We start from the raw sequence: 24,042 nt of genomic DNA, 5'->3' as shown, positions 1-24,042 counted from the left end.
AGAAAAACACCCATTGGTAAAGGAACTAGGTCAGCCAAAGCATGCTAAGGCTGCTCCCCAAAGTGTCCCGCAGACCTGAAGTTTTTGGGTGCTTTTGCACTGGGTGCTGCCGAGCAACCCTGGGGTATGTTGAGCCTCAGTGCTACGAAAGTGTGGGTGTTGTAGCAGGGAGGTTTACCCCTGTGTATCCTAACACTTCTGTATCTCAGAGGCTCTAAAAATAGAATTGCAGCTCTAAGTGTCTGCGGTCAGTGAAAAAGCTGAATGCAGTCCTGAAAACAGGCAGTGTTGTCTTAGGTTAAATTGTAGCTCTTCAAACTGCTCCAAATTCTGTTTTGCCATCATTCTGGAGGCTGCCTGAGGTACGGAAGACTAAATTTCTCATACTTACTCTCAAGGGAAAAAAAAAGGAAAAAAAAAACACATTACATTTGAATAGCAAGATTGACTGGAAAACTTCCATTCTTTGTGACAACCCTATGTCCTGGGGAGCTGGAAAGGAGAGCATCGCAGGGCCGGGGAACCATGTCAGACACCTCCTTTTTGCTTAAGAGTGACTCCTGGAGTTGTTCCCTGTATTCCCCTGTGTGCTTGAAGTGCCAGCCCTCAGCTAAGACGCCCGGGCTGCAGACACTGGTGGCAGGGGCTGCTCTCCACCTCGCTGCTGGGCTCCATGCCTCGGGCTGGCACCCACACGCCTCGGGGAGAAAGACGATTTTCCAACCAGGGAAGGATTTCCAACAGCACCAGTCCAGCTTATCTGCCATCCAGTTCTGTGAGAGATTTGCCTTTGCTGCTGCAAAACCAGCAGTTTTTGAGAATAAGATGTTCAAAAGCATCGTAGTGCCTTTGGAGCTCGAATCGTGCTTGTGGATCTTGAAAGAGGCGGGGTGGGCAGTGAAGTGTACCAAGCAGTCAGATCGGCCGTGTGCGAGGGGTTTGGCTCTCGGCCTGGCATTAACTGCTTGTCCTTTTTTCCTTCTTAGACTCCACGTTGGATTCCCGACATTTTAAGCACAATCCCTTCATGTAAGGATTATCTGCCTCAGCACGGGTACTGAGGATGGCACAGTTCTAGAGAGAGCCAGACCTGAAATAGCAAAGGTTATTTCAGATCAGGCTTGCAGTGTATTATTAGTAGCGCTTTTAATAAGTTGTGTAAGAAAAAGCCTTTGTATTATGCCCTATCCCACAAATGCCTCTACAAAATATCTGAAATCCCAGGCCAAGCAGCATTTTATTGCTTTTTGTGCTGGATCTTTATCCTTGCAGATATTGGAGGGTTTTACTTCCCTGCCCGTTATCTTGATGGCTGCCCTCTGCAAAGCCCAGAGGGTGAAGTGGCTCCTGCACATCTCCAGCAGCGATTTTAATGCTGCTGTTTCTGCGGGCAGAGAGCGAGGTGGCCGAGGGGCTGGGAACTGCACACAAGGTCCGCTGACAGCACCCCTGTCCTGCGGTCCCAGCGAGGCTGCTGGATATATTTAAACACTGACCTGTGCCCGTAGCAGTGCTCACGGGCTGGACCAGTGATTCATCTTACGGTACCGCAATTCTCTGATGTGAGCAGAACAAAACAAAACAGAGACCACAACAACAACAAGGTCCTACGTGCCTTGTAAATAAAGGCTGCGTGGTCACCTGGGCATACTTCAGCACAGAGGTAAGTCGCGTTCTCCCCATGTTTACAGTGGTGAAACTCAGGTGCACCTGCTTGGAACTCATCTGAACTGTTTGGGTTAAAAGCAAAGTGGTTGGGGGAAACCTCTTTGTGCCTGTTGCGTGCCCAGGAAGGGGCTGAGGTGGGTGCTGCTCCCCTGGCTCTGGGACTGGTCTCATTTTGAGCTTAAATCTTCCTCCTTGCTGAGTGGCCTCTTCAGGACTAGTGCAAGAGCTGTGCTCAGAGCATGAGAAGCTTATTATTTTGTGTGGAGCTTAGTAAAGGGGTTGGACTCGGTGATCTTGGAGGTCTCTTCCAACCTAGATGATTCTGTGATTCTGTGTTTTGGAAGGAAAAAAGATCACTCTTCATTGCCTCGTGTTTATTTCATGCATTTTTCTTATGCATGTGCTGTGGGGCAGTGCTGGAGAGAGGACGCAGCTCTCAGCTGACTCCATGTCTGCTCTTACATTTGTTCATCACAGCCAAGGGCTTGGGCCTCATTCCCTCTTCGGAAATTTACTCTTGATAAAGCAATGTCTTTGGTAAATTTTTAAACCTCTCAATCTCTGTCCCCTTCCCTTCCCTCGGCTATTTTGTCAGGAGACAGGAGCCCTGCTTTACCTTTGTCCTTGCTCCCGATGCTGCTCCCCGATTTGCTTTCAGGGTGCCCTGATGGCTTGGCTGCTTATCTCTGCTGCAGGAAGCTGCCCTGCTTTGGGTCCCTACACCAAGCTGATCACTTGATCAATGTCTTAGCCTCAGCTCGGTGTGCAGCATCCAGCAGAGTTTGCTGTCTGATGGCGAGCAGGGGCAGGACCACAGCGCATCTCCCGCGGTGCCATTCGGTGCCGGTCCCCTTCTGGGAGATGGGCGCTGGGCAGCCAAGTGAGAAGTCCTGCGGGAAGGGAGGCTGCAGAGCAGGGATGCCCTCTCTCTGCAGTGGGGGAAAATTGGGGCTTTTGTTGCAGGAATCCCCTGCCTCAGGCCCCGCCGTTTGAAGGGAGGCTCAGTGGCTTTGCGTGGAGTAGGAGCGTGATAAGAGCATTGTGCTGCAGTCGGTGTTTTGTCGCCACGGCCAGCTGGGAGATGCCGTGAGCACTTCCCCGTGGTGAAATCAGAACGGTCCTTTTGAGATGAGCTCTCATGTATAAATGACAAATAAGCATTCTGTGCGCTGTAGAACAAATTTAACTCTGCTAAACTAAAGGGGTTTATACCAACGTGGGCAGGAGCAGAGCGGAGCCCCTAATTCCCGTTGTGTATCCCCCATGCAGTGGGTGGCTCTCAGACGGGTGCAGTCCTGCAGCCCAGGGGCTGTGCAGCTCGTGGCTTCGCTGCCTTGCTGCTGGGATGGCACGGCCGGGCAGGAGGATCAGCTGCTGGATGCTCGCCTGCATAACCCGTGTGCTCCCAGTCCATGCTACATCCACATCTATCGCGGTGTTGCAGAGGTATTGCCAACGCTCAGTAGGACCTGTGTGGTTACGTGGGTTTAAGCAGTCATCCACTTTTAAGTTTTCATCCCTAGCTAAGCCCTGCGTAAGCAAAATTCATGATGCTGGGTAAAAAAAAAAAAAAAAAAGCAATAGGAAAATTTAGACGGAGGCTGCGTTGCTATTTTTCTTCTCCCCTCCCTCTTTGAGTTTGCTTCAGCATTAAATATAAGCTGCCGTAATTACCCAGACTGATTGGCTTCCCTTTCCACTTGCATGGTTTTGTTTCATAGCTGTGCAGATGTTTACAGCTCTTTTTCCCTCAGGAAACCACCAGGAGCCTTACGAATGTGTAAAAGTAGGTGATGGAGCCCTGGGTACCGCTAATGTCAGACACCACTGCTTCTGAGCCACATGCCTGGCCCCGTGGGTGAGGTGCTGAGCAGAGTCAGGCTGCCCCAGGGGGAAATGTCTTCCAGAAGACATCTTCAGCTTTGCTCTGTGCAGGTGCTCTGAGCCCGTCCTGCTGCTGCTGGGCTAAGAGGTGACAGTGGCAGGGACACAAACGCCATCAGGTGGTTTGTTTTTAAGCCACCTCCGTCTAGGACTGAAGTGTATAAAGTAGCATCCAAGTCCCTGCACATGGTTTCTTCATATACAATTATTTAGGATGCCTAGGAGCCCCTTTTTTTTTTTTGTTTTCCAATGAGACCGTGCGTGGCTTTGCTCCTGTAGGATCCTGCTGTTAGTTCTGTATCAGCTGCTTTTCAAACACCTGGGTGCATGATCGCATTTCCATAATGCTCCCGAGGTTTGTTATGACGTTCCCAGTTTTGAAAATGGAGGCTGTGGACAAGTCATTAAACACAGCAAAAAAATGCACTAAGAGGTTATTAGCCAGGTAAATTTACCAAGCTGTCATTTTGGGGAATTGTTTCCATCTGCCTGAGTCTCCTACAGGAAGCGCTGCCTCTTCCCACAAGCTCTGGATGGGGAAATTCCATTTCTCTCCTAGGTTTGCAGCATTTGAGGAGCCAGTGGTATTTATATGGCTCACGGGAGGATGGAAGAAACTGGTTCAGTTTAAGCACTTTAGTTTTTTCCCAGAATAAACACGAGCCTTCACCGCAATTCCCTGACACTGAGCATCACTCAGACAGACACAGTGGCGTGGTGTAAGTCCTGGGAGGCTTTCTTGCCCTCTTTTTTCCCTCCTGGTGCCCCCGTGTTGTTAACCACTGCTCCTTCTAGTGTGCCTCCTCCCTCTGCGCAGGGTTTTTGAGAGGAGCGTGGGGGTGTTTGCCACGTGGGAAGCTCAAAGGCTTAGTCCTGCCCGTGTCTCTGTCCTCCCTCCCAGCACCAGCTGGCTGTGTGGCAGACGTGCAGGTGGCCTCCATGATTTAGTCCTGGTTTCAGTTTGGGTTTGGTTATTTTTTTGTTCATTCTGGGGCAACAAGGGGAAGTCATACCCACACCAGGCACCACCTATAAGACATCCATCTCTCTTCCATGGCTGTTTCCTGCAAAGTGAACTCGTGGTCCCATCTATGTGCTATCAGTAGCTGTTACACTAGAATCTGTGTTGAAGAATAACAAAGTCTTGTTCCTACAGACGTACCTCTTGTAGTTATTTCTATACGCTTACCTGTGGTAGCAAGTCAGTGCGAGCTCTGGCTGTTTTCCCTGACCTTTGGGATGTACGTAGCATTGATTTCACATGGATGCTCGGGTGTCTACGAAGGGTTGCGCTCCTGCACCTTTTCTTTCACAGAAGAAGTCTCCCTTTTCTAGCCAACTGTCTGAATTCTCAAATGTTCCTATGCATTTGGGAATTATGTATTCCTGTGATAGCACATACATTCAAATTTAAGTAGTCCAGAAGGTGTGATGATGCCCAAGGCAATTTTCATCTACACCCGTCTGCTGCATCACTCCCATGTGTGCAACCAACCTTAAGGTGGGCCAGCAAAGACCAAAAGGACATTGGAACGAGACTGCGATCCAGTGAGGTGAAATAATTGCTAAATTAAGAAGACATTATAAATTAACAAAAGTCCTGGAGTACATGCAGTCTTCCTATTTAATATCCGTGGTTGGCGTTCTACAAAAAACCAAAAACTCGAGCCATGCCTTCGCCCAAGTTCTGCACGTCACCCACCAGGCGAAAGGCAGGGAGCAGACATGTAGAAGTGCCCAGCTGTTGGTTTATTTATTAAGTGCTGTGTACAAGTAGAGCACATTATCATTTAACGAGGGGGACTGCTACTGCTGTTGCAGAGCATTGTAGGGAGATACAGAGCAATTTTGCTGCTGTGCCCACTCTTGCCTGGACAGAGCTCCAGAGGAGGGAATGGTTTCATGGGCCGGCTAACCTCGGCTAGCATTTCTCAACGTTTTAGTTGTCTTTTCTGTGAAATGAAGGTAGGGTCCCATTCTTTTTATGAACATGCTGAGGTTTCCCAATGAACAGCAAGCACTCAAAGGGAGCTGTGCACTATTGTTGCTACATGGGCAAAGACTGCAAGGCATGCTCATGGAAAGAGGAGCTTGCAAAGGAGGCCAGAAGGATGCAGCAGCATTTTCTTGAACCCTTTCCACAGCAACTCCAAGGTGTTCCAGATCGAAGAAGTCCATGAAGGGTGGGATGCAGCACACAGGAGCACCTTGCCTGGCTTGCTGGTATTTCTCACTTTTCCCAAAAGATCTTGTAGACAAACACAGCTGAGAGCATCTGGAGCAACTTTCTCTCCCTGGCTTAGAGAAGAGGATTCCAGCAGCTGTGGGACCCCTCCAGAGGTGAGAAGAGAGCTCAACAGCCCCTTGTGGTGGGTGCAGAAGGACAAACTCCTGCAGCCAGGGGTTGCTGAGCCCTCCTCTCTGTCTGACCAGACAAGCAAAATGCCTGTCTTGGGACAGATCTCAGAGGGAAATGAAGGATGCGGTGTTAGCATGTTTGCTCTAGCTATTCCCAGTGGCTGTGTATCCTTACGTCGGGCTTGCTCTCCATAAAACTGGGTCAAACACTTGTGTTTCACAGCAGAGAAAATGCTCACCTAACAGCTGCTTAATGAGACACCTCCAGCAGCATCCCTTAGAAAGGAGCTGCTTAAGGACAAGCCGGTTGCTCAAGAAAGTTCCTCAATAATCAATGTAGAGAAAGGGCTCACCTTCAAGGCAGCTCATCCCATCACCGGGGGATGACCGAGATGGCCAGGTGGGCATCATCTCCTCCCCACTGAGTCTGGAGGTGCCCGGGTGCCTGGGTCTGGGCTTCTTGTCCTGGAGCCTGGCTTGGAGCAACACAGGAGAGCAAAAATGTGAGTGGTGGCACAGAAACAAGGGACAGCATCACACCTCTTGTTCCGTTTTGTAGCTGATTTTGGAAGGGTACCTTGTCTGTGCTTGTGAGACACTGAGTTTCTGCAGAGCTGGCAGTGTTAACTCCTCACCAGGCCTGAGCTATCTGCAGGGCTCCCCTCTGCAGTTTGGCTTTCTTTTGGGGTGGTAAGATTTGATAGAAGCGATTAGCCGCATCTCTATTAAATAGTTGTTGTGTGGGAAGGGTGGTTTTGTGGCTGATTCGGTGGGGCATCTTTGCTCTGGTTTGGCACGAGGAATCTTTGGTTAGCAGGTGTGTGGCGCTGCAGCCAGACCATGAGTGGCGCTGCAATGGACTTCCACAGGCAGTGCTAATAACCGCAGGCAGTAAATGCACGCAGGCCGATTTCATGAATGAAACTTTCATTCCTGCTGTATCCGTAGCTGACACACTGATGAAGTATTGTAAAGTACATATGCTAGGCAGCCCTTGTAAAGCAATTATTCTTTCAGTTCAGACCTCCCAGTAAAAGGTTGCTGGGCTTACATTTCCATGTCCTCCTGCTGAGCAGTTTGCCTCTAATTGTAAAATCATAGTATTAAGCGAAAGCACCGGGCATTTTAAAAGCAGTCATCATTTAAATCACGCTAAGTAATCGTGCTGCTTATTTTTCCTGCAAATACCCCGAAGATCGTGGTGAATAGCCTTGCCGTAAATCCTCCTCCAAACCAGCCGCAGCGTTCCTGCAGTAAAGCAGAGCCTGGGGTGAAGCCGGCTGCAGGACGGCGAGGTCCTGGGCACGCCGGGTGATGCTGTGCCGTGCATAGGCATGTCAGAGGGACATCGCTGGGGCAGGAATGCCATCTCGTGGCCGTAAATAGCTATTATGTGATTAAATCCATCTCCCATCCCTTCTTACAGCTTCCCCATAACTGTGCCTATCAGCTGCGCTCGGGAAGCACTTTGTGCTGAAACCAAGCACTTTATTTTCTGTATAATGAAGACCATCCTTTCCTGGGCTGCTGAAGTCGTGCCATCAGCCTCGTCAGCTCCTCTTGGCTGCTGTGCCCCAGCAGCCGTCTGATGCGGTGCTGGCACAGGAGCGTGGTCTGTGGGACCTGCTCATGAGCCCCCAGGAGGCTGAGAGCAGAGCAGACCTTCCCAGGCTCTGCCTTGCTGCAGTCTCCGCCAGCTTTATCCTGTCCCTTCTGCACCTTGCACACTGAGATGCAGACGTGGTGCTCTCACAGATGCATTTCTCAGCTGGCAGCAGCGTTGCGGTAGCCAGTGGTGGGAGCTGCAGGTCCCGGAGGGAGAGATGGTGCCTTTTATCAGCTGCCCGGCACTGCTGGCTGCGGGATGTTCTGCAGGATGATGTCTGTGTGCATGACGCTTTAATCGTGTCTCAGAGCTGTGGGAACAAAAACTGGGCAGTCCCTGAAGTGCTGGAATTAGGATGTCCCAGGAAACCGTGGATTCCCTCATTGAGCCATTGAGTTGTCGGGCAGGGCAGGTCTCAGGTCTCAGTGCTCCAGGCAGAGAATTGGCCCTGCTTGGCCTGACACAGCAGAGCTCAGGGCAGGCACGGCCCCAGCCTCTGGGCGTACCGGGGTGTTCACTTTGTCGTTTACAGAGGCAGAAGGTTTCGGCTCATCAGGAAAACCTAGGAGTTTGTAGCTTGTTCCGTGGCAAGGGGGCTGGAAGGCTTCTCTGTCAGAATGCCCGACTTCTTTTTATCACTTCTTTGTGAGCCAGCTGCTGAAGGTGTGGGCGCCAGCCTCTGCCAGGTGTTGCAGACGTGTCCATGATGCCACGTCCCCTGCCCTGCCCCGCTGACACCTCTCCCGAAGAGGAGCGAGCTCTCTGCTCCCCTGGCATTGCTGGGCACTGCTGGCTGATCTCCGTCCTTCCTAGAAATTCACAAAGACTCGTTTCTGAAAATGAAATTAGCATTTTCAGCCTGGTGGAATTAATGCCATCGCTGCGCCAGGTTTTCCTGCTGAGCTGAGTAAATCTGTGCTGTAATGAGCTGCTGCTTCAGAGAGACGTGGGAGGGGAGCCCAGGGAGATCACCAATAGCCATAACCTTGGTCACTGGCCTCTACTTGCTGGTTTCAAATAACCGGTATATGTAATGCGTTAGAGAATGTAACAAAAAGCTTTACTGCAGGCTTCTTCGCATACAGGTAACAGTTAAACACCGTTAAAAACTTCTAAGAACTGTTCATTTTATTTCTTGCTGCTGTCTCAAGAAATATGTAAAAACAAGCCTTAGCATCACAGGTAGGGAAGCGGGTGTTGCCCGTTCCATCAGCCGCATGAAAGTTAGCTCTGCCTGGTGGGCCTCTTGTCCAGTGCTGCTTTCCCAGTGCTGGAGCTGTGGACACACGTGATTTATGGCCCCAGAGTTAAGGCTGCTGCCCAGCAAGGTCTCCGCTGGGAGGTGGGGAGCGGGCTGAAGAAGGAAAACCATCGTTTGTTAGGCAGGATTTTTGGAAGAAGTAAATCAAGACTGCCTGTGGCATTTCAGTGATGCACAATCGGACCTCTCCATCCTCAGAGTGAGATGGGCTCCAGCAAGCGCCCAGGCCAGACACAGTGGTAAGCAGAGAAACCACTTAAAAACATCCCACCACACAGCCGGCCTTCCAGATTCTGTCCCAGACATGACCACATCTGTTGAAGGCCTTTCAGAGGGACTGCCTAGCCTCTGTACACAGGCAGGTGGCATTTGGTGGCAGTGGCAGCACGCAGCAGGAGGCAGCTGCATGCGGCATTTTGCATCCCAGCACAGTTCAGTGCTGTTCTAGTTACGTTTAAAAAACGATGCCGGGCAGGTGGTTCAATGAACTAATGCAAATCTGGCCAAGATGCAGGGCTGCTCATTCGGCAAGACGTTACTGAAGCTGTAAACTTACGGGAAGGAGGCAGAAGGGTGACATCTACCCCAGCGAGGGGCCGTGCCCCAGGCTGCTGCTGTGTGTGTTGAGCATAACGCACCTCTGGAGCGAACACAGTGAATGTAGCTCTCCTCTCAGACACATTTTTACTTTTATATGTTTCACGTTTGCTCCATGCAAGCTGCCAGGCAAACTTCTTTCAGCGAATATATCTGGAGAGAGAGAAAAGGTGTCCTCTGGCAGTTTTGAAGCCCATGAAAACTGGTCGTAGATCATATTTAAATGTCAGCCCTGTCTAAAGCACATCACTCTCCAGCTGCTCCCATGTTAGCCTACGGACAGGCTGAGCTGCTTAGCAGGGCTGATTCATGGCCCGGCGATATAATTCAGTTGCACTTGTTCATTGTGTAGAGAAATCACAGGCATCGATGTTCTGCTAGATCTAGTTACAAGGCCGAGGATGGAGGAAGGCTCTCTGTTTTAAATTAGGCAGGGGCTAAGTGGGCTTGCTGGAGACAACAGGACATGAATGAAAGAATTGAATGGGAAACAACTCTCCCCAAAAAACCACTTACACAGCCTAATCTAGAAATTTCTCAGCTGAAGAACTGAATACCCCTGGGTATTTGTATGTATGTTCAGTGCTTGTAAGGTCATTGGTACAATGGCAAAGTCAATGTCTCTCGAAAACAGCTGAGAAATTTCTAGATTAGGCCACGTAAGTGGTTTGCTGGGGAGAAGTGTTTTTTGCAGAGAGTTTATGGCAGGAATGGGTAAGAGCATGGTGCAGGGCAAGGTGAGGAGACCAAGTGATCTTGTTCCGTCTGTAAGTTGGGAAGGGCTGGGTAACATCACACTGAGGGTTTGCCAGATGATTGCCAGTGTGTAGCTTGAAACACCTCCCAGCAGCTTGGTCTGAGCAGCTTGGCATCTGCATCAGCAATGGCAATGCTTTCCCTTCGGGTGCCAGGCAGGACAGCACCCGCGAGAGTTTCTGGCTGCTCCTTGAAACGAGAGAGGTGAGCCTGTCCTGCAAGTGCTCCGTGTTACATGAGCCCACAGAGGCTGGGGGACCAGGGAGAACCTCCCTCCCTTGTAGTCTGGTCACTTCTGGGTATGTGTCATCTTGTGTTTGGTTCACAAAAGTGACTCTCAGTGCTCTAGGCTGTTCGGTTAACTATCGCAATGGTACCTTTCAATAAATTTCTGTTCCTAAAGCTTGCACACAGCCGACAGTGCTGATCTGCTTATTTTGCTTGTAAAAAGTAAAACAAGTTAAGTTAAGCTCATAGAAGGTAAAACAAGTTCTCAGGCTAGCACCTGGGGCATGCATCATCCTCTGGCTCTTTGCAGCCAGAAGAGTTTGATCCTGAGTTTGATGCCTAACGAGAAACCCTGGAGACACGAGTAGATCCAAATTATATTACCGGAGCAGCAGAGATGGCATAAATCGGGCTGTAATTCTAGCAGAGTCCTGAGGCATAGCATGATTTCCTGGCTAGCTTCAGGCTTTGGGATGCATTAGGCAGTAAGAAATGCTGGGCTGAGGGTTTCAGGTGGGATTCGGATAATGAATATGGTCCTAACTGAGAAAGTACTGTCAGGATTTTCTGCTTGTAATACTTCTTTTCTGTGGTGTGTGTGTATGTGTGCATATGGGTACAAACGTATATATATATATCCTTTTGGCTATAATATTATTTCTCCTGGTTTGCAGGTGAATTATTGCTTTGAAGTGTACGCATGGGCTGTGTGGCATGGGGACAAGACGGTGTGGCTAGTTCATGAGAGCATTTGCCCAGAATGGATCCCAGGGCACTTTCCCAGCAAATCAACTCCTGCAGTGATAACGTGCTTAATTATTAAACACGGAAATGAAACCGCTACATTGCTATTCCCTCAAAAGATCCGAATACCTGACTACTGTCCAGAGCTAATTTTATGACCGATAATTTAATACGCGGCACAGATAAACTGCCTACTTAGATTGAATACAAATGATGTTTCAGTGCCATGAATTATGGCCTTATGCTGAGCATCTCTATGGCAACTAATGACATCACCGCAGGCTCCAACCTGCACAAAACCCAACTTCGGAGGGTCTCTGCTCGTTGGCATGGATCTTTTCGTGGCTTTTGGGGGGATAAATAAGCAAGCATCACGGTGTTGTCAAGGGTTTGCTATGTATGTTTACTGTCATTTGAAACATTTATTCCCTTTGTGGCTAATGTTGTTCTCATGAAGGAAACCTAATGAAAATTACTGTTTGTATTTGGTTAGTAACATTTGTTGATAACATATGGTCTGGGAATGCTTCAGCAAATAAGAGCTTTTTAATAGTAAACAGAGATATGAGTTCTATAAAGCAGATGCTGTCAAAATACACAGCGTAAGGTTCGATATTTTCTTACTTTCTCCTCTTATCCAAAGCAAGATTATCTTTCTAATTTTCCCTGCTGGTGACAATGCAGGTTTTTTTAAGAGAGAAAACATAATCTGTGACCTGAATCTGTAATTAGAAAATAAGGCTCTTTCTTGGTTCTCATGTTTAAAACATTTATTAGGAAGCTGAGGGATCAGACATGAAAAAGATGTAACGTTGGGGCATCTGACTGAACTGCAGGGCTGTAGGTAATTCACACCAAACCTCTGCTCCCTGCGCTGGTGGCAGTTGGATGCATCATCATAAAAGATGAAACATGTGGAATAGGGACACGGGAAGGGAGGCTATCGGAGCAAAACCGATGAAGAAACCCAGTTAATCAGCTCCGTGCTGAACGTGCTCATCTGCTAAGCTCAGTTGGACTAGATTTGCTCAGAGAGCAAAGCATAAACCATACTCCTCATGCATAAAAGGGGTAAAGTATTTTTCCCAATAAATTTCCAAACATAAAACCTGCTCTTTGGTATTTATGTTTGAAGAACATGCATGTTCTGGACACATATAGTCTGAGCCTTTCCCAGTCACTTCAAGGGTACTGCCCTTCTTCAGCAGAGGATCTAGTTTGAGGTCAGTGTGAAAGAGAAAGTCATTTACAGAGTGAGGAGGAATACAAGTGGTTAGTGAGATACGGCATAACCTCTCATCTGACTTGCAGTATTTTAGGTTGCATTGTGTATTCTGTCATGTCACCCTGATGTGTTGCTCGTGGCATGCTGTTTGTTTCTTTTAGTTTGTAGAAAGCACCTTCTCTGTGATTATCCTTCAAGCTTGCTCGTACGCTTTGCATGAGCTTTGAAGTGTGATGAATATTCAGGGTCTCCGGAAACAACATGGAAATCTGGTTGACAATGAATTAAAAACAAAACAAAAAAAAAACCACCACCACCAACAACAAAACCAAGCAGATCTTATCTACTAGCTTCACAACAGGCTTCTGCATGGTCAAATGTTCAGCAGTGTCCTCCTTGCAGCAGTGCCTTCTTCCTCAGCCCTCCGTATGCCCTTCATCTTCAGCTGAGCTGCTGCCTGCTAATGAGAGCAAGTGCCATTTTAGGAGTGCTTTGCTCAGCTTTGTCTGGAAGTTTGTGTCTCACTTTATTTTAATAAGTTTCTAACTCTCTAAGAAGTAGAAACAAATCTTGAAACATAACTGCAAACTTTCAAACATAAAAGCACCGTGTTATTTTACCTCTTAGTGTAGAAAGTTTCTTTTTTCTTTTCTCCACTCCTTTCAAACTTGTCTAAAGCTTGCAAATAGGCATTAGTTCAAGTTCCACTTAATTTTTGTTCCATGACCCTCTTCAGTCTGTTCTTGTTTACCAGAGGGGAGTTTTCCTGTATCTCAAAAACCTTAGCACAGGTGAATAATTTGATTTGTTGGTGTGAGTGGTACCACTAGTGAGCCTGTTTGAAAAGCTGCGGCCTTTAGGATGTTGAAGAGACTTGGCGTTTCACAGATTTCCTTTGCCTATGATCTTTCTAAATCAAAGCTGACTGTTCTGGGTACCTTTAAAAGAAAAGTCCTCTTGTAACTGAAATAGAGCAGAACTGGGGGTGGTAACGAATAGAAGCAACCCGAGACTAAATTAATATATTGCTTCGTGAGAGGAGGGGACGAGGCCTCTGAAGTTCACTCAGTGTTCGTGTTCTGCAGGTCTGGGGGAGTGCTGGGCACATGGAAACCCCAGAAGTTGCGAGAAGGATTAGCAGTGGGTCCAGAGTCTGGCAAGGCTCCCTAGAGCCCGGCAGGTTGTCACTGCTGATTAGCTGAAGAAAGGGAGTAAGTGAACTAGAGGGATCCGTTTAGAAATCATAGCAGGAAAGCTGCTAATCCGGGCAGGGCAGAAAGGGGCGACCTTTCCGTGCCACACGCTGCGCTTACGGGTCGGCACGGAGGGCCCCGGCCGCTCTCCCACTTGCCCAGCGCAGCGGCACCGTGAGGTGCAGGGCTGTGGCTCCAGCGGCACCGCTCTGTGCAGGGCACCTCCAGCACCCTCCGTGTGCCCAGCACAAGTGACCCCTCAGTCCCACAGCGTGTGCAGGTTTCTTTGCTGAGGATTTGACGAAGGTCGGCTGCAGGGGGGGCTCCCCGTATAAGGCTCGAAATGGCAAATTAGGCCATCCATGTCACCAGGCTGCGGGTTGGACCCTGTGCCTGCAGCCTCACTGGAGCTCATGGGGTTGTACTCCCCAAGGAACTGCTGGCTGCTAACATCTTCCTACAGTACTGTAGCTTGAGGCAAATAGCCTGAAGTGTACCAGACTTTTCAGGAACGGGTCGTAGGTTGCTCTAGTTTGCCTTACCATGTGGTTCATTCAGCTTCCATAGCACTGCTTTCCAAGCCACAGTACCAGCCAGGGAGATGACTCATGGTGTACAAATAGTAGATGGCAGTTCCTGTTCATTGCGGGGCTGGAGAGGTGGACATTTCATGGCCGCTGCCATCCCATCCCCAAGGAGCTGGTGTCCTGCTCTGCAGATCCACCCAGCTAGGCTTACTGCAGACATCATGGCTTGAACCTCAACCTGGGCTGGAGGACCGGGTTGAGACTCAGAAGTGGACTCAGGTTAAATGTGGGGTTTCTTTAGAGAGAACAAACCTCACTATAAACCTGGAAAGGAGAGGTTAACTAGCCAGGAGAAAAGCAGAGGCACAAGCGATCACAGATGTCCTACGTGCAGGTGTTCTCGATCCTCAGATTCTGTTGTAACTACACAGGCTGTCACTGCTGGAGATGTATTGTTCTTTCCTTCTAAATAAGTTCCCTTAAATTTGGTTTCATGCTGCTCCCAAATATCCTCTTTTCTCCCCAAAGAGACATCATGATTTTTCCAAACATCTGTCCTGCATTTCCCTAAGAAGATAATTAATGCCCTTGTCACTCAGCCCAGCCACTTCAGCCTGTGCCAGGCACGACATTTTCTGTTAACCATTGCTCACCCGAGCAGTAGCGCTGCTGGGCTGCTGCTGGAGCTGAGCGTGTCTCTGTTTTTGCAGCTGGGGCACCCAAGGAGACTTCACGACAACACACGCGCTTCCTGCAGTGAAGGTGAAGCTGTTCACGGAGAGCACAGGCGTGCTGGCGCTGGAGGACAAAGAGCTTGGGAGGGTAAGGAGATTTTGAGTTCGGTAATTTTTTCCTTCTGGCCCTGCTTTTCTAGAGAAATCTCTCCTGTACGGAAATATCTTTGGAGCACAACGTGCTCTGCTTTTTTGCCAAGCTTCAGGAGGGAAAGAAAGCAAGCTCTCCACTGCTGGAAAGTAATGCACCTCGCATGCTGTCTTTGTTGTTAGTTTTTAATGGCAGCATTTCAGCTGGCTGTGCCTGCACTGAGCAAAGGCAGAGGATCTTGTGTGCGATATTGGCAGTCCGGAAAGCTTTAGAAGTTGCTTACGGAAATGGACATTCCTGAGGCAGAAAAGGGGATTATGCTGAAGCAAAAAGAGAGGATTTAAGTTTGGCAGGAGTGTGTTAAGCTGCTCTCATATCTGCTGAACAGCCAGTGCACGGCTTGAGCATTTGAAAGTGCTGACAGCAGTTCTCATGGCAAAAGGCTTGAAATCCTCGCTCCCCCAGGAACTGTGGCTGAGCCGTGGCTTCAGTGGGGCTGGGCTAGGGGGTGAAATGGGGGGCTCCACTGCCTCCAGCAGTGGTGTTAATAGCAAAGAGCTCAGATTGCCCTGGGACCGGCCATGGAGCATCAGAGCCAACCTTCCTGCCCTGTCCCTGCCCCTTGCCTGCAGTCCCAGGCCCTGGAGCTGGTGGCCCTCCAGGACTGCAGCCCACAGCTCCACAGCATCTGTGGACAACAGCTTTCCTGGGATGTTAGGACACTTCAGCTCATCTCTGTGGACATTTGCATCGTGCAGCCGTAAGTTTGTCTTAGCCCCAGGCCTAAGCAGCAGGAAGCTCTCTGCCAGGCCTTCCTCAGCTCTCTCAGCAAGGGAGGCCTCAGTGGCCTGGGCTGGTGTCCCCAGCAGCATCTAGGAGCCTGTACAACACATGCAGAGTGCAGCCTTTTAATCCTACCTAGGGAGAAAAGCCCAAGTCCAGAGACAACCCGCAAACTGGGTATGCAAAGCTGTGAAGGAACCTGTGGCTGACAGAAACCACACCGAGTCTGATTTGGGTTTCCCAGGGCTGGTGTCATGAGGGAGGCTCCACAGCCACATTGTGGCTTCATAACATTATTAAAAAGACCACGAACCAGCAAATGAAGAGCAAATGGTGTTTAATCAGCAAGGGAGTAGATAGCAGATCTGTTCTTCTGAACTGCATGGTGAAGACCCCAAGAAGTGCAAGTGTGACATTTCCAGTTACGGACTAACCTCTTGTTGGGATGTTTTTTGCTGACCCCTGCAGTCCACAGCTTTTTGGGCCTTGACACAGAAGAGTTTGCCTCTGTAAAACAAAGTTTGTCCTAATTAACGTGATTTTTAACTCATGTTGTTCATGCAAATGCCAAACATTCTTTTAGGTCCTACTGAGTTGTTGATCTAATTTATATCTTTATGGTGGAGAGCACCACAGGTGTTTTTGTCTCATATAATTTACGTTCATTTTGACTGTTTGTCTTTTCACATTCACATAACATCATTCGTTCTTGTATTTGAGAGAGAGAAAAGCAGAGTTATCCCTCCATTCCTCATCTCAGTTTTCCTCATCTCAGTTTTCTCTTCAAAGAGAGTCACAGCCCCTTCAGACTTCCCTCATCCACAACACGATCCTGCCTTTCTCCCTGTCCCATCTCTTTTTCAAAAGGAGGGTGACCTCACCAGGCTGCAGCACTCCAGCCGAAGGCCTCCATTTGCTTTGCCGCACAGCATCATAATATTTTCAGGATTATTTTCAAACCCACATTCTTCAGACGGCCCGGTACCTCCCTTTATCCACTGCAGCATGCTGAGCGGAGCTTTTCACCCAGCCGCCCACAATGCCATTCAGGCCTTTTTCCCCTGAGTGGTTGCGCTCGCTGGAGGACCCACTTGCTTTGTAGGCCTTGTTCCCACTGGCAGCCATGAGCAGCGCTGACTTTGCTGCTCCGGGGAAGCAATTAGCCTCGCGCCTTGTTCTGAGAAAGACGTCAGGCCCCAACGCAACCCCCCTGGCCCTGAGATGCCAAAAAGCCGGCCGTGCCAACGCGCTTGAATTCCCAGTCCAGCGGGAAGCCATCACCCAGGGTAAGCTCCTGAAATCCCAGGAATGCAGGCCAGCAGCAGCGGGCGCGGGGCGGCAATTTCCTCTGGCCAGCGGCCACCGGCGCTTTGAGGCGGCCGAACTTCAAAGGGACGCTCGGGGTGCCTGGAGCGGCCGAGATGACGCGTGTCCGATCGGGCCGCATCGGGATTTCTTTTTAACGAAATAAAGAAATCAGGAGCGCGTTAAGCCCCTGATTTAGCTGTTCAAATGGGTGCAAACCTGTCTGCGGAGAGAGAAGTAAGTCTCTGAGGAGCATTTCTACACAAAAACACCCATGCTTAGCCGCCCTTTTGAGAAGCAGCTTTGTGCGCTGCCAGGCGCACACAATGCTCACTTTCTATTGCAAGTGTTGAGCTGGCAGCCGGCCGGCACTCCTCATTGCACCACTTGTGTCGAAGGGAGAGCTGGAAATCGCTCCCAAGCCCCAAACTGCTGGATGGGCAGCTGAAGCCATGGGAATCCATCCTGGCCCTATTGAAGCCAGTGGCAAAGTGCCCGTGGACTTCAGCCAAGCCAAGGCTTCATCCACTGAGAGCAAGGAGGGGAAGAGCCATGAATTACAACAGCACCGCACAAAGTTTATGCGCCTTTCGATGAAAAAGAGTTAGAAATCAAAATACAAAGTATCCCAAACACCCTGAGTGGCTGCTGCCTCGCAGAGAGATGAGGTTTAGTGCAAGGCCATGGTCTGTGTGCTTGCCCGGCCTGCCTTGCAATGGGGATGCCTGTATGATGCACAGAGCTTGGGCATCCAACTTCATCATCCACTTCTCTAACAACACCCCATGTGCAGGACTTGTTTCTTTTCTTCAGGTTTTGCTTAAATACATTTTTTTCCAAGCGTTAGAGACCAGCATTGCTCAGTTAATCTAGGTAACTAATAACAGATTCCTGCCAGAGAAAGCATGAATGTAACCCAATAAACGATGCTTTAAATAATGTTGATGAATAAGGACAAACTCCAAAATCTACTGATGATAACCTCAGGCTTTGGAGGAGACAATGAAATAATTTTTAAAATCCTTCATCAGAGGGTAATGCTGTCAAGAATATTTTGGTGGCAGGAAAAAAACAACAAACTACTTTGTTGACTCTGCAGTGAAGTTGAGTATCTGGAATATAACATTATAGTCTGGCTGGCGTTTGGCAGGAGCACGGAGCGATGGAAGCACAGCAAATAACAAGGATGAATGCTGCCATTTGTAAAAGAGCGTGCTTGCGTAAAGGTTAATGGATTTAAAGGAGATTCATCTCACTGCAGGACAGTGGAGACTAATAAATTTGCTCCAGGCAAAGTCACCTCTGAGAGAGAAAGTGTTGGAAGAGGAATGGGCGTAGAAGGGAGAGGGCATCATTCTGGTGTGAGGACAGCTACGGCTCTGGTGTGCTTTCCTTCGCACATGGACACACGTCCCACAGTCACAGGGGTAAGCCACGTCAGAGGACACATGTGGAAGCACGAGGAGAAAACTGTGAATGCTGTATAGTTCTTGAAGAATGTTCTGTGGCTCGCTGGCTGAGGGGGATGCCCTGCTTTGGGGGGTAATGAGTGAGAGGAAAAGCACAGCTATGATCGGAAGGGATTACTTGCCTCTTGGAGCCTTTTAGTTTCTTTGATTTGCCAAGCACTTCCATTGGTATTCATCTGCACAGCTCCACTGAAGTCACTGCTGTCGCATTGATTTACCTCAGCTGGAGACTGCCCCATCATTTCCTCTCTGCACGAAATGGAAGCAGAAAGTCCTGCAACGATCACTGTCGTGATATGTGATGCACGTTTGATCTGTTGTCTTAGCACAGTCAGACAAACTGACCTATCTGCAGTGCTGCCTACTGCATACAGTCTTACCAATAAGCAAAAAAACAGACCATATTTACCACAGCCTGATGGTAGCAATTGATGAACCGTTTTAGGTAAAACTTTCCGAAGCCTTCAAACAGCACACCTCACGTGGAAATGTCAGGAAGCCTAGCGGCCGACGGTATGGCTCTGAAAGCAGAGTATTGTAGGGGGTAACCTCAGCAAAAACTTGTTGCTGGTTTGCTCATCAGATCAGTCCACCAACACTTCTAAGCTGGTTTACCTGCACAGCTGCAAGCTTGTTTATTGCTCTCTTTCCTTAAATGACTGCAAGATGGGAACTGATAATGCAGTTCTGTTCTGCACAACCCCATGAAAAACAGCACAGCAGAGAGAATATATGAACTCATCTCAAAATAATAAGCTGAACTTTAAAACAATAAAGAAAAGCTAATCTCAGTGATGTGTGTAGTCATTTCCACACTGACTTTTAGGAGAAAGGTAGCTCATCTCCTGTGTTTTTGTTACTCAGTAAAACCCACTTTATGAACAATTTTTAACATTGTTGATTTTGATGCTTGCAGGTTGTTCTCCACCCTACTCCCAACAGCCCAAAGCAATCAGAGTGGCACAAAATGACAGTTTCCAAAAACTGCCCGGATCAGGATCTGAAGATCAAGCTTGCCGTACGAATGGATAAACCTCAAAACATGAAGCACTCTGGGTAAGTGTCTTGATCTGAACTCAATTTGTTTTGCATGTGCATTAGAAAATTTCTCTTTTTTTAAGATTCTGGAAGAGGAACTCTATTTTTTTCTCAAGATAACAGGAGGTCAAAAGAAATTTAAATATAGAATCGGCATTAGTTCAGTCATTTTTAATTCATTTTCCATATTCTTAGCTAGTCTTTTTAATGCATGTCAGTCAAACAATTTAAATTTTAAACAGCATTCCCCAGGAAATTGCTGGTTTATTTTCTTCCTGTAAGGAAATAAGAAGCAAACTGCCTGCCTCTCTTATTGATAGGTTGGTATAATTTCCTAAGTTATTCTGTGTTTCCCTGTATTGACTTCTCAGAACTAAAAAATCAGTGCACCTTCCGCTTGAAATAAACTCCAAAGTGATCATCATTATTTATACAGAGATGCACAGTACAACTGAACAGCGGTTGCCTGCAGCAGGTCAAGAGAGTGTAAGTAGGACTAATGAAGTGGGATGTTAAAAGGGAAACCTCTCCCCTTCATATGTCAGTATCAGAGGATTTGGGGCCAGGGGATCCCGAACTGCCTCCCCTGGCCTCCCCCTTCATTCCACGCAGGGGCAGAAGAGGTTGTGACATTGTAGAGCAGAAAGGAAATTTTTAAATTCAGGATTATGTAATTCCTGTGCACTTTAACGTGTCCTGAGTTGGCCAAAAGGGAATCATTCCTATCTTTTCCTGGTGCCCAGAAGCAAATGCTGATATACGCTTTTCACTGGTAATGCAATTACAAATTAGATCATCCTTGGGAAGATCTAGCTAATGCCATTGGCAAGGCTTTTCTCTGTTTACTCTTCAGAGCTGAGGATGTGATAAAAAATAGAAACTATCTAGGAAAGTCACTGCTTTGATTAACTCTTTCTCCAGTATGTTTTTGGTGCTATAAAAGTAACTACTTCGTTTTTGTTTTCAGAATGTTTTGTTAGGTTCAATCCATTATTAGATGGATTAAAACACTCATCTTTCTTTTAGTTCCTTTTCCTCATCTTCCTGTCTTCTCTGCTAATGAGATCAGAGCCAAGAGCCAGATTTGGCCAATTTAATTTTTCCACCGTGAACACAGGCGCCAAAAGCAAAAAAGAACAGTTCACCCATCATACCTGTTTCTTTGAGCATATCTGATAGCAATAGGGCTGAGCACTCCTGACTTTTCTCATCCTGTTTTCAACTAACATTTAATTAACAAGATGGTGCTGAAAGCTACATGGGTTGTACTATTAGCTTGCTTTTGTAACTGAAGTTATTTTTCTGCCGGGTTTAGTGGCAATAGTAAGACAGACAATTATTTCCCTGTTCTTGAACTCTAAGCCAAGGACTCAGTGCCCACATCAGCACAATACTTGGAGTTTTGTGGCTTGAACATTCACTAAGACTATGTACATATGTTGGATCTCTTCCTGCATAAAAAACACGAGCATAACCAAAAAGGAATTGTTTTTCTATTTATTGAGCCAGAACCAAAGTAATTATAATGATACATAAAACGTATTAGTGTTGAACAATGTCTTTGTAATTACTATGAGTCTGGTGCTGCTGCTGTTTTTGCCAGTGTTTGTATTACAGTGTCACAGCAGCTGCTTCATCACAGAGATTAAATGCTAATTTTGACATTAATTTTAAAAGTTAATTCTTCCTTTGTAAAACACAGTAAATTCACTCCTCCTTAGAAATTATTCAGTTTGCTCGTAGCCAAGCGATTTCAAGGAATTCATCTTCAGCTGTTCAGCGAAGTGACCTGCTTTAGTCAGTCTGGTGTGTGCTGGGGTCCTTGGCGCTGGTTTTGCTGCAGTAAGGTGCCCTCTGTTTGACACCTCCCCTCAGCCAAATGGTTTTGTGAAGGCTTAAAGCAACACTTGGGCTTCCTTCACTCAATTCTTCCATTGAAAATGTATTCTGCGCCCATCTGACCACATAGTGGCTATTCACTGGCATTAAAGGGCTTCTGAATTCTGAGCAAGCTGTAAGAGACAAAAAAGAAGAGAAAAATAATACTGTGTAACATCAAGACTCTGGGAGTTTTTTACGTCTCTCTCTTTACAGGTTATTCGTTCAGGCTAGAAACGCATTCAGTAATGCTGCCAAGCTTGAGAGTCTTGTAATTACTCCTGCTTCTGCATTAACTTCAGTTTCGAGCTATAAAGAAAAGATACCGTAAACAACATCTTGTCACTTGTGTACTGAATTCACTGATTCTTTTCTCCTAGATATTTATGGGCCATTGGTAAAAACGTTTGGAAGAGATGGAAGAAACGCTTCTTTGTCCTGGTCCAGGTAACAGATTTAACTAGAAGTGATCTTAAATTACAACAAGAAATAGTTAATTCTTATTTGTTTGTTGTTTGTTTATCCTGACCATTTTCACTGCTGTGTTACTGATGCAGAACTGTGGTTTAGCATAGGTTCTTTGTTAATTCATAGATCTTTTTTCTTTTAAATACGTACATCTCAAGGACAACCCAGTTGCAGTCTCTATTTAGGAGTTTCTTGATGCAATGCAACACTCAGTGAAATGGAGGAACAATTTTAGTGAGAAATTTAGTGAGACGAGGAGGAAACTATGTCTTGGCTGGAGGTACTTGGGTGTGAATGCTCTCGTTTGAGCCTCCAGGTAAAATTTCAAGTCCCTTGTAGTCTACAGAAATTTTATCATTGACTATGTCGGAAGTCAGTATTTCATTCTTGATGGTTATCTCGTCTTCATACTCATATATTCATTGATGCCTCTCATTGTCTGCAGCTGTCATTGATCATTTTGCAATGTCTTTCTCCCTTTTTTCTCTCTTCGCTGTTTTTTGGGATTTTGGGTGTGGGTTGTTTTTTTTTTTTTTTTTGATTTTTACTTTCTTCCCTCCCAGTTCCAGTAGACCTGTATATTTGACCCTGGTTAATAATTTCAAGTAAACAGGCAGAAGATGTCTTATACGAGCTAAAAGGATCTGGTCAGTACTTGGCATGTTGAATCTTCCCTCACCTTCCCAAGGGCAGCTGAAAGCACTGCGTAAATCACAGAAGTGTGGGGTCCTGGTTTGGGTGGCTCCATCTTCACAGCAGCCTGATAAACCACGCAGGGGGTACTCTGGGGTCCTTCTCTTCCCTCCCTCCTCTCTGAGTTCCCCAGGGCGTGTCGTCTCCAAGTACGTGAAATAAAAATTTTGTGCAGGGTCTTGTGGTGCAAGTACCACAGAGATGCTGAGATGGAATAACATGGGATCCATGCATAAGATCAGGGAAGATGCAAACCAGAGGCACCAGGCTCCACGTTTTGCATGAAGTGTGCTTGTGTGCTGATTTTCCTGTGCGGGTAAAGGCAGGAATCCATGTAGTCCATCTTCCCCGTTACACAGCTGGCTTCTCACTTCTCTGGTCCCGAATCACCCGGTGCAAACTGGTGAGTTTGGTTGGAGTTAGTTTTAACTCCAAGTTCAGTTGTCTCAGTAGGAAGCTCAATTGCAGTTTCTCCATCACTGCTGGCTTCCATAGCCCTAATCCATGTGGCAGATAAGGAAGTCCATCCTGGGGTGGCAAAAGGGATTTATGACTGCATGACCCATGCAAACAGAAGCCCGTTTGGACCGACCAGCTGCATACGTAGTCCAACAACCAAGTTCAATCAGCAGGGACAGTTGAAGTGCTTGTTTTGTACTCCAGGTGGGGTCGAGATGGCCACAAAAGGGAGGGAGTTAGTGTAGAGAGCCACAGGAGATGCCTATATCTGCCCAGGAAGTATATTTAGATTTAGGTAAAAATGATGGGTGTAGGGTTGTTGTAATCCATTCCCAGCGACACCTGGTTTGCAAATGGTCTCCATGCAGGGACCAGCTAGGTCCTGGGTGGGTGCTTGGCACCTCATGGGGGAACCCAACATCTTGCAGGGCTAGGCTGCTGGAAGGGGATCCCAAAGAGCTGGCAGAAGCCATAATTTAGGAGAAGCCTTTGGGGTCTTGTACAATAACCCTGTTCTTGTGCAGGAGCTGAGGGATTGCTTCTCTTTATTAAGGTCTGTGCTGAAGTTAAAAATGCTGTGACGATGTGTGATCACCTGTAAAGCAGCTGGTATGGCTTGTCCCTGACAGATAACTCGTCTCCTTTGAACCAGGCTCTCAGGGCCTTTTCCCCTTTGAGCAGGGGTTCTCCAAGGGCCCTTCCTTCTTCAGAGAGGGCCTGTGTGTGACAGGACAATTCCTCTTTCCTCAAATAGCTTCTCCCATAAATAAATATATCAGTATTCTTGTGTGCGAGGGTTTGCAGGTTTGGGCATTAATCCCCATGTCTCTCTCAGGAGCCGTTAGTCCAGCCTTTCTGTGGGGCTGCAGTTACAGCTCTCATTTTTAGCTGCCATATATTTCTCAGCTTGCAGTGGAATTGAACTGCTCAGTTATTCCATGTTTTCTCCTGTTACTAGGTCTGTATTCGTCAGTTGGCATATACGAGCAGAGTTTGGCCAGAAAAGCAGTTCATTTGAATAAGATGAGCAGACTTTTGCCCCCAGAGAGTCTCTGTAGCCCACCTCAGAAATTCCAG

At 47.5% G+C, this 24,042-nt stretch overlaps 1 protein-coding gene across 12 annotated transcripts in view; it reads left to right on the top strand.

The window, feature by feature from the left end:
• CADPS (calcium dependent secretion activator) overlaps window positions 1-24,042 on the top strand; it is a 203,115-nt gene that overhangs the window by 79,380 nt on the left and 99,693 nt on the right. For all 12 annotated transcript variants that reach the window (XM_040569331.1, XM_040569338.1, XM_040569336.1 and 9 more), the window contains exons 7-9: window positions 14,758-14,869; window positions 19,346-19,485; window positions 21,726-21,792. In XM_040569331.1, coding sequence (XP_040425265.1) covers window positions 14,758-14,869; window positions 19,346-19,485; window positions 21,726-21,792 — 319 coding nt within the window. The remainder of the gene's footprint in view (window positions 1-14,757; window positions 14,870-19,345; window positions 19,486-21,725; window positions 21,793-24,042) is intronic.

The sequence above is a fragment of the Cygnus olor genome, chromosome 10, assembly GCF_009769625.2.
Source record: "Cygnus olor isolate bCygOlo1 chromosome 10, bCygOlo1.pri.v2, whole genome shotgun sequence".
NCBI classification, from domain to species: Eukaryota; Metazoa; Chordata; class Aves; order Anseriformes; family Anatidae; genus Cygnus; species Cygnus olor.
This window is presented reverse-complemented; position numbering and strand designations above follow the sequence as displayed.